At 36.6% G+C, this 11,067-nt stretch overlaps 1 protein-coding gene across 6 annotated transcripts in view; it reads right to left on the bottom strand.

Annotated features, from left to right (window-relative positions):
* The window catches only part of DEUP1 (deuterosome assembly protein 1), an 80,200-nt gene that overhangs the window by 36,366 nt on the left and 32,767 nt on the right, over nt 1–11,067 (bottom strand). For all 6 annotated transcript variants that reach the window (XM_048842724.2, XM_048842732.2, XM_048842715.2 and 3 more), the window contains 5 exons: nt 7,667–7,812; nt 6,890–6,995; nt 5,042–5,239; nt 4,183–4,269; nt 62–261 (listed from right to left, as the gene is read on the bottom strand). In XM_048842724.2, coding sequence (XP_048698681.1) covers nt 62–261; nt 4,183–4,269; nt 5,042–5,239; nt 6,890–6,995; nt 7,667–7,812 — 737 coding nt within the window. The remainder of the gene's footprint in view (nt 1–61; nt 262–4,182; nt 4,270–5,041; nt 5,240–6,889; nt 6,996–7,666; nt 7,813–11,067) is intronic.

Raw genomic sequence — 11,067 nt, 5'->3', positions numbered from 1 at the left:
TAAAAGATGCTTACGAAACGCTTATGGAAAAATTAATGTATCTTTGCAACTTAAATTTTACCTCTCTTCCTTTTCTTGCATTTCTAATTGGATTTGCTTAGTGTGCTTTGTTTCTCCATATCTATCCAGAGTAGCCAATATTGATGTTTCTGAATCACTCTGCAATTTACCAAGATTATTTCGTAACCTTTCATTCTCACACTCCAGTTCATGAATGGAAGCTGTGTAACTCTCATGTTCTGTGTCAGATAAATCTATGGTCTGTGGAAGAAAATAAAATCATCATTAAATGGGCATTTTTTCACTGTAACTAGAATTAATATTTTTTAACATGAAACACAAGGCAACACTGTTTGCTAAATACTTAGTTACCATATGTAATCACACAGCATTCACAAAAAGAAAAGGAGTACTTGTGATATATGCCATCATGTGCCAGCAATGCACCTCTGCCATGTACATTGGCCAAACCGGACAGTCTCTACGTAAAAGAATAAATGGACACAAATCAGACGTCAAGAATGATAAGCTTTCATGGGCTACAGCCCACTTCATCGGATGCATGCAGTGGAAAATACAGTAGGACGATTTTATATACACAGAGAACATGAAACAATGGGTGTTACCATACACACTATAATGAGAGTGATCAGTTAAGGTGAGCTATTACCAGCAGGAGAGAAAAAAAAACCTTTTGTAGTGATAATCAAGATGGGCCATTTCCAGCAGTTGAGAAGAATGTGTGAGGAACAGTAGGGGGGAAAAATAAACATGGGGAAATAGTTTTACTTTGTGTAATGACACATCCACTCCCAGTCCCACTACAAATGTGATATATGCCATCATGTGCCAGCAATGCCCCTCTGCCATGTACATTGGCCAAACCGGACAGTCGAGACTCTCTACGTAAAAGAATAAATGGACACAAATCGGATGTCAAGAATTGCAACATTCAAAAACCAGTCAGAGAACACTTCAATCTCTCTGGTCACTTGATTACAGATCTAAAAGTCGCAATATTACCAAAAAAAAAAAACTTCAGAAACAGACTCCAATGAGAGACTGCTGAATTGGAATTAATTTGCAAACTCGACACCATTAAATTAGGCTTGAATAAAGACTGGGAGTGGATGTGTCATTACACAAAGTAAAACTATTTCCCCAGGTTTATTTTTCCCCCCTACTGTTCCTCACACATTCTTGTCAACTGCTGGAAATGGCCCATCTTGATTATCACTACAAAAGGTTTTTTTTCTCTCCTGCTGGTAAAAGCTCACCTTACCTGATCACTCTCGTTACAGTGTGTATGGTAACACCCATTGTTTCATGTTCTCTGTGTATATAAAATCGTCCTACTGTATTTTCCACTGCATGCATCCAATGAAGTGAGCTGTAGCTCACAAAAGCTTATGCTCAAATAAATTTGTTAGTCTCTAAGGTGCCACAAGTACTTCTTTTCTTTTTGCGGATACAGACTAACACGGCTGCTACCCTGAAACAGCATTCATAGTAAATGATACACCGGTAGAAATGCTTCTAGAGAAAAAGAACTACATAAATGGGATAGAGGGAATAATAGCCTTTGAAACACAATAAAATTAAATTAGAATTTTTCCACAAACAATGCATTCAAGGCAGTAGAGTAGTAAAATTGTTTGGTGTATTTGAATTACTCTCCTTGAAAAACTAAGCTATGAAAGCAGTCCTTAGCTGCCAAAGCTTGCAGTTGATTTAACTATATTTCTTCCTCAAGTAATATTTCCACTAAAGAATAATAAGAAAAAATACACAAAGGCATTATCAGACTATTAGTTTAAACACTATATATAGTAGCAATACATTGGTGTCAAAGGCAAAACATCTAGAAAGACATGTCAGACTATTGATAAAAAATCTGGAGACGTCTTCTTAGACATTTGTTTATAAACAAATAGGCTTCCCTGGAGTTCAAAAAGATGCAATAGAAAAAAAAATGGTAACTGAGTTTAGAGATTGAAATCCAATTCCAACACTACCCTCAGAGGTGACTTTGAAAGACTGTCATTATAAAAGCTACTGTAAAATGAATTAGTTTGGCAGGTCCAAAAGCTCACTGATTCAACCAAAATTTCAACAAGTACAAAAAAGAAGCTGTCAGATTTTTGGCGTTAGAAGAATTGGAAAGGTGCAGAAGGGCTAACTAGTTAAAGGCTAATATCTGCAAAATGCTGGGCATCTTCTTCATAGTTTTGAGCATCTTTAACCCCCATTAACTTCCACATACTTTGAGGAAGCTCTGAATTCTACTGGAGGTGCTTAGTACGTCAAAGAATTGGGCTCTTATGTAACACAAATGAAAATCCATGAAGGAAATACTTCAAAATAAGCAGCTTTTTATGCATAGTTTGTCATAATGTTAGTAATTAAAGTTGCAAATAATGTTTGTTTTCTACTAATGAATAAATTCATCTGGTTCTTAAAGGGGAAAAAAGGTCTATAGATTTCACTGATAAATGTTTAAAATAAAAGTGTATGAATGAGATACAATATAGGCACCTACATATTTATATTTATAATGGTTGGGAAGCTCCATTAAGCTAAATTAGAATGCCTTAGAATTTTTGGAAATATGCTTATGTTATGGATATGATAAATGGAGATGTACTTTATGCAAGATGGATCTTGTACGATACAATTGGAAAGGTTATAATTTACTGAATGTGATTATCCAATTTGTATGCATGTATCATTTCTGTATCTAAAATTAGAAATCTGGACTATGTAACGATTACAACTGGGTGTGTATTGGGAAGACACCCACCAGACAACAGGCCATCAAATTTGATGAGCTATCAGGAAGGAACAACAAAACCATGAAGATACTAATCTCTCTCCCTCCTGGAGGTGTTTGGGGACATAACTGTGACACTACTAGGTCAGGTGATCTTGTCACCTGATACTAAACATTACCTGGGACTTCTTGTAAGGTTCCACTGGAAGGAAGGAAGGGGGGGGGGGTCAAGTTTGGGAAACAAAGGATACCCGCCTTATGTCAATCCTATTTAAGGGTGGGGAGGAAGGCAAACGGGACTCCTCTTCATGGCCTGTGTGCCCAAGAAGAAAGACCGCTAAAGCCACTTGAAGGGGAGGCAGGGAGAAAGTCCAGACTGAGACAGGGGTCCAGTCTGAAAAGAAATATAACTGGAACCCTGAACCACAGAAACTTTGCAACCTGCCTAAAATAACATTTAGGGTAAGAAATTACATTTTGTAATTGTCTTACAAGGAGAGACTGAGGGAACTGCAGTTATTTAGTCTGAAGAAGAGAAGAGTGAGGGGGGATTTGATAGCAACCTTCAACTACCTGAAGGGGGGTTCCAAAGAGGATGGAGCTAGGCAGTTCTCGGTGGTGGCAGATGACAGAACAAGAAGCAATGGTCTCAAGTTGCAGTGGGGGAGGTCTAGGTTGGATATTAGGAAACACTATTTCACTAAGAGGGTGCTGAAGCACTGGAATGCGTTACCTAGGGAGGTGGTGGAATCTTCATCCTTAGAGGTTTTGAAGGCCTGGCTTGACAAAGCCCTGGTTGGGATGATTTAGTTGGTGTGAGTCCTGCTTTGAGCAGGGGATTGGACTAGATGACCTCCTGAGGTCTCTTCCAACCCTAATATTCTATGATTCTCCTAAGTAAATTGAGCTTAGTTTGCGTACTTCGGTTTATTTGCTCAGTAATCTACTTTGTTCTGTCTGTTATCTTTTATATTCACTTAAAATTCACCTTTTGTAGTTAATAAACTTATTTCTTGTTTATAACATAACCCCATGTGCTGGAGGAAGCTTAATAGCTTGGCTCAGCAAGACAAGTACAAAGGGTGCCCAGATTGGCATAACAGACAGGCTCAGTGGTATCTCAGCACATCAGGGGGCACCAAAGAGGGACAAACTTTCACAATATTTATGAAAGATTGTGATTTGGAGATGTTCCCTCATAAGAGACAATGTTGTTAGTGTAGGAATTTGGAGTTTTTCCCTAGAGGCCAGGGTTGGGAACACCGCATGGCTGTGTGTAGAAGCTCTCCAGTTTCTTTTATTAAAGTCTTATTCCTTTCTCATTCACTGGTTTGTTATTTAATTAACCCCGAGATCATTACATCAGCAAACATAAATAACTGCTTTGTATATTTTACAGCTACAAAAATTACCATGTATCTTCTAGACTCCAAATTTTCTATCATCTTCTTCAAATGTGTGTTTTCCGATCTGATAGCTTCATACCTCATCTCTGACAACTGGGGAAAAATTAAATTCCTAGTTGAACTTAACAATATTAGCTATAAAATATTCAGTATAGTTCTGTAGAAGTTTAATTTTATGCTTTACTCAAAACATTCATAAAGAATCATGACACTAATATAGTGAAAGCTTTTCTTGAATACAAGAAGCATTAAATTCCCAACATAAGCAGAAATGAGCACCTCTAAATTTCAAGGGTTTGGGTAAATTGTGTTTCTGCTACCCAGATGTTTTCAAATATGTGAGTAAGGGATGGAGCTTATTTGTTTTTAAAACTGAAGTTTACAATGATTTACAATACTGCAAGATTAACAATCGAGCTTTACAACTGACAGGCTTCTCCAAACAATTTCATAAACATTCTTTAATCAACAGGTTAAAAAGAGCTGTCAAAATTAAACAAATTTTCTGGATAATCTAATGAACAATTTTAATGATGTAGTAGGCATAATAAAACCAACTTAGAATTTTTCAAGATCTTCTATGTGCTTAAATGTAACTACAGTACTGATGATCTAAATGGGACCATATGTTAAAGTTAGATGTTGCACAAATGACATTTACTGGTCCTTTATTGTTCTGGCACCATTTCGCTTTATTTTCGTATTATTATTTCATAAAGCTTGAATATAATAGCAGGCCGATGAAAACTAAAGCACAAGATGTAATTTTTTTTTTTTTTTTTTTAAGCAATATATGTCATTATCAGTACTGATATGTACTGGAGAATGACCTAGTCTTTTTTTTTTTTTTTGCTTGCTTGCTTACCTGTTGTTTTGCTAACAATTTTTCTTTTATCTCTAACTCCATTTTTAACTTTCTTTCCAGAAGAGTAGCTTTCTCCATGATAGTTGCTATAGTGATCTCCTTCTGATGAAGCTCTTCTGTCAGGTCAGAGATTTCTGTCCTCATTCTTTCCTGCTCAGAGCTATGGGACTGCTTCTCTTGATAAAGATGGTCCCTTATCTGTAGCAAATATGTTCCCAAAAGACAATGTTTATGCAGTATATAAGATCACATTGCTTATCAACTACTAGTGATTTTTCCTCCCCTATTCCAGTACACCAACTCTTCTAAATATCAGCTATTTTAAGGCAATTTTAAAATAAACTGTCTTTATGATTCAATGCAATTAACTTTTTTCTTTATTCAGCATCTTTTCACAATCCATAATTTATTCTTTAGTTCATTTGTCTATTTCCCTGATGTCAAAAGTGGTAATAATATTTAAATTCACAACAACAAACAAACAATAAGCATAGGGTTTATAAAAATATTAATTTTAATAATTATACCTTAAGACAAAATAAATCTATTGAAAAGTATTACTTACTAAGATGTATTTACCTTACCTCTAAATTAGTTTAGGCTGTCTTAAAAGCACTCATTTAACTCAAAATGAACCCACAGAAGTTCTTTATGAGAAATAATCACAAAAATAAAGAGCTTATACAGTATTATGGAACAGGGCTCTTATTAGTATTAGCTATCACAGAATAAAAATTTGCCACCAAAGTCACTTTATGACAGCTACTGCTGCTATAATACATAACATTTAAAATAATATTTTCTGCAAAACCTTCCTCTGTCTCGTACTCCAGAGTGTCTATAAAGAGATTGTGGGTCACATTATCCTTCTGCCAGTAACAAATAATGCAACACCAGAAGAGTCTCATATTACCTAGGAGCAAGAACAAAAACCAGCCAAACTACATCTGAATTTGTTTTAATTAGTTTCCCATAATAATGAATATGATCAATAGTTGATGATATTTTCACTTTATTACAAAAATATAAACATTTTAAAGCAATTAAATTTAGATATAAACATCTGAGGGATAGATCATGACCTCATGTCAAAGTCACTATAAATCTGCTTCAGCAGCCACGTAGGCTGCTCCCAGTTGCAGATGCTGCTGCTCACATCCCTGGTCATAGCGTAAGCTGTATGTGTGAAGAAAGGGCAGGGCATCCCCTACACACCAGAGAGAGTAACACAGCCATTTTTTGTATAGCGACCCACCAAGCCATATGTCACCTCATGCCACTGCTACACTGACCTCACCAGGGTCCTGTACGAGAAGTATGGTTGTAGCTCACCAAAGCTTATGCTCAAATAAATTTGTTAGTCTCTAAGGTGCCACAAGTCCTCCTTTTCTTTTTGCGGATACAGACTAACATGGCTGCTACTCTGAAAACAGTTCAACCAAAGAAGCCCTGCACTGAGCTGTGTTATGTGTATTGTATTCCAAGGTGCCCATGCTAACTTGCTCCAACTGTTCAGCCAGTGCAGCTTATGTTTCGGCCTAAATGGTCTGTGTAGGGGAGTTATTTCCATGACTGTGCCCCTTTGACATGGGTCTCTGCCTCTATTTGCATGTTGCGCCCAGTTCTAGTGTTTGCCCAGTGCACAATAGTGTTGAGTGTACAGCTGTCCTATTCCTTCTGGGAACACAGTACACACATAAGCTTCCTTCCTACCTGTGAAAATGCAGCTATTCTCCTATGCACTTTGGTGTATTTATATAAGCAAGGTCATGATTTTGCCTTAATACTTAAAAAAAAAAAAAACTCTATTACAACTAAGATTTCAAAATATTTACAAATGTGGAATACCTTGTTTAGCTCTTTTTGCTGACTTTCCTGGTGTTGTTCTAACTTTAATAGGTCCGCTTTTTTGTCTTCCAGTTCCTGAATACATTGTGCATAGGCTGATTGAAGCCTTTAAATAAAAAAGCATTAATAATAATTATTGAGAGTCAAATTGTTTCCTACATAAGAAAAACCCATGAAGTGGGCAGACAATGCCATGAGCCACAGCTTACAGAAGTTTTCGCCTCACCATTCAATCAGGGAAGGGCTACCCTCTTATGGAAAAGGCAGGAGATTTGGTCACCTAAACTAGGGTGGAGCTTGGTAGATCTATGAACCATCTGTCTGCTGAAAGAATCCTGAAATCACTTGTGAACCACATGCCATATAATGCCACATGGCTACAGCAAAAAACATTTACTAGCCTAGCTGTAAAAATCATACAAATTGTTATCAAGGGGTGGGAGTGTTAGAGAGTCTTGTTTTTTTAATCAATGTATTTTTTTAAACTGTGTTAGAGTACCTAGACCAAAGGAAAGGTTTTCCTTTAATCAAATGAGCATATAAAGCCATATAAAACATATTTTAAACAATTAGGCATCATGAAAACTGTTTAACTGTGTGTCTAGCTATTGATTACAATCTCATAAAATAAAATTACTAAAATATTAATTCAAACATGAATTTGATTTTCTAATCTACAAGATCTTTTAAAAAAACCCAATATAAACCAAAGGGAAGAAAAAAGTTATTTAGCTCACAAATTCTTTACAATGTAAATGATGTCTTTCAAATACATACTTCATTTGATTTTCTTGGATGTTTTTACATTCTCCAATTTTCAATAATTCTTTACGCAACTGCTGGAATTCTGCTTCCATCCCTCTCCAGAGGGCATCACGTGACTGCAACTCATTTCTCATCTCTGAAAGTCCTGCCTCCATGTTCTAAATAAATAAATGATCAAAATGACTCAATAGTGGCTTTAAATTCAATGGTCTTGTAGCATAAATATGCTGACATATACTTTATATTACATATTTAATATGAATTTAAGAAGCAATTTTTATTTGAAAAATTGCTTTTATTCTGAGGCCAGTTCCTATTTTGGAGAAGGCATTGCTTTTGTAAGGTTTTCAACAGTCAGTCTCTCTCTCCAAAAATGTCGCTCAAAAATAAGATACTTGAAGTTCTTTAGGTCATGCAGTGCTAAGATGCATTTGTCTCTGACATATTCATAGGAAACCTTCTACAGCATTATGGTAACTTCTCATTTTATTTAAGTTTTCCAGAACAGTTCCAGTTTGCTACAAGTTCTATCTAGACCACGGGTTCTCAACCTTTTTCTTTTCTGAGCCCCCCCCACTCCCCAATATGTTATAAAAACTTCATGACCCACCTGTGCCACAACAACTGTTTTTCTGCATACCCAATAGATTAAAAGCTGAATTAAATTGATAGTTATACAGTTACACACACACATATATATAATATAAAAAGAAAAGCATAATATACATATAAAAATAACAGGTTTCAGAGTAGCAGCCGTGTTAGTCTGTATTCGCAAAAAGAAAAGGAGTACTTGTGGCACCTTAGAGACTAACAAATTTATTTGAGCATAAGCTTTCGTAAAGCTTATGCTCAAATAAATTTGTTAGTCTCTAAGGTGCCACAAGTACTCCTTTTCTTTTTGCGAATACAGAAATAAAAAAATTAATATATATATTTTTTAACTTAGTGTGAAACTTCTTGTTGGTGCTGACCTGCAGGCTGGGTGGCCCACTGAGGTGACACAGGGGGTAGAGGTGGCGCGCGCTCCCTCCCTGAGTCCCACCACCCAGGGCTGAAGCCCAGTTTATTTTGGTGGACCCCCTGAAACCTGCTTGTGGCCCCCCAGGAGACCACAGACCCCTGGTTGAGGACTACTGTTCTAGATCACACTCTATGATGCAGGATTCAGTGGCATCATTTAGTGGTATTTTATATTTTCCTAACATTGAGGTCTAACATTTTATATCCTTGGAATCCTGAATAAGGAGAAGATTAGGAAGGAGGTGAATGGCTCCAACAGACACTCTCTAAAAACTTCCAGAAGCTTGCAGTTATGTGACTAGATTCTACATGTGGGAACATGCAGAGGCCACTCTGAAGTAGCATCTGTCTAGCTAAAACATGCACTCATTCATCTCCAAAAAAAAAAAAAAAAAAAAAAGGAGAACTTGTTGCACCTTAGAGACTAACACATTTATATGAGCATAAGCTAGTCAGAGATGACAATTTATTTATAGCATGAACTATACAAGGTTTCAAACTATCACTATTGAGCTTTGCCCTCAGATTTCTCTCGTGTTGATCCTACTTCACCTTTCATTTCTTAGCATTAAAAATGTGACAAACAACTGACACGTAAACATCATATTGTTATGAGCTTGGTGAAAGCTTGTTATGTGATTGAGACTGATAGGTGTGAACTCACCCTAACTGTAAGCATAAGCCCCACCTAAGGCAAAATGAGTGTGTGAACCTGCCCAGAAATGAGCAAGCATGGATGTGTGTGTGTGATTACACTAAAAAGCTGAGAACAGACAAGAAAAAGACAGCCTAAAGGAACATGGTGGCTGATCCTGGAAAAAACCTGGAGAGAGACTTTTGAGTCAGAGTGCAGGCTCATAAGAGTGCTCTTGATGCTGTAAGCAAAAGAAGCTGTTTCCTGCTATTTGATTCCTTCTGCATTCAGAGACCACAGGACTTTGTACATTCTTTGTAAATACACAAAACTGCATCAAAGAAATACCTAACACTAATTTCTACTCCCAATTGGAACACCCAGAGGACCCCAAACTCTGACTAGCTGCTTGGGTCAAAAAGGGCAACAGTATTATGCTTGAAATAATAACATTTTTGTATAAGCCCTCATTATAACCAGCACAATTATAACAAAATATGAGCATATAATTTGAAAACATAACTTTTGAGCACTGGCAAAAAAAACCAAGTAGTAGATAAAAGAAACAAGGATGTTCCAATGGTAGTGGACTTTGCCTTTAAGATAGTACGCTAAGAAAATGTTAAGTGTTTTTCATCACTTCTTCATTTTATTTCAATACATTTAAAAGTGAAAAGAAAGCTTTTTAAACTTCAAAAATGACCATGGAAATTCAAATCTCAGAAGAGTGAATCCAGAACAGCTATTGCAAGTGAGTCCCTTCAAAGGGTTTATTCCCCAAAAAAGGGGGGTGGGGGGAGGGGGAGAGAGAGAGAATCTCAGATTAGAGTGACCTTTCTTCTAACCAAAGAAGAGGACTGTGATTTTCTTTGCCTGAAAAGGTTGCTGAAGGGTGATGTGAAGCACTCCCTCTCTCCTACAGGAGGTGGGCATACTGACTAAATTCTCACAGCCTTTGTTGGCTTCAGAGGGGTGGACCAAGCTTGAATTGTGTATAAGATCTCTAGCATTTCAAAGCATTGTGCTACAACTCCACCACTGGGCTGGCCCTTTGTTTAAAGGGTTAAAAGCTTTAGTTAAACACCAAAGTGCATCTCTGAGCATATCCAAGTAAAAATTAAATTTAATAAACTCTTAATAGAGGCTACAAGGACTTACTCATGGCTACCTTAGAGTTTGATTCTTTTAAGAATTGATTTTAAATGTATGAATGTATTGTCAAGCATTTACTATAGCCCAGAAATTCTGCAAGGCCTTCTAGTTTGGCTGCTGGATCCTGCATGCTTTCAGCTAAATTCCCTGTATAACACTGTCATTGCTTCCAAACAGGCAGGAAAGTTTTGGATTCCAGGAATCTGTCAGCTCCTTGTGGGGTGATAGTGAGTGGACTCAAACTCAGGAAATTCTTATTACTATATTTATAATCATATAACTCCTGCTTTGGAATTGAGCAGGAATGGATATTAAATAATAAAAGCAGTAGCACTTTTATAATTCAAAGAACCCAGACTGCAGCTACATTTAAACCTTTAACAAGCCAGCAGTTTTTCTCACAAACAGTGCTTCATTTGTCCACTAGGTGCCTTAACTAGGCCATTTTGTTTTGATATTTTCAAAATGTTTTTTATTCTAATTAGCTTAAATTTCAAACCAAAAAGACATTTAAAACCGGAAAATGTGATTTTTTTTGTGCTGAAGATATCAAAAGAAACATTTCAGAAAATTTCAAAACTTTTTTTCTGAACTCTTCTTAGTC

Source organism: Caretta caretta, chromosome 1 (genome assembly GCF_965140235.1).
Source record: "Caretta caretta isolate rCarCar2 chromosome 1, rCarCar1.hap1, whole genome shotgun sequence".
NCBI classification, from domain to species: domain Eukaryota; kingdom Metazoa; phylum Chordata; order Testudines; family Cheloniidae; genus Caretta; species Caretta caretta.
The sequence above is the reverse complement of the archived record's forward strand: the minus strand, read 5'-3'. Positions and strand labels throughout refer to the sequence as shown.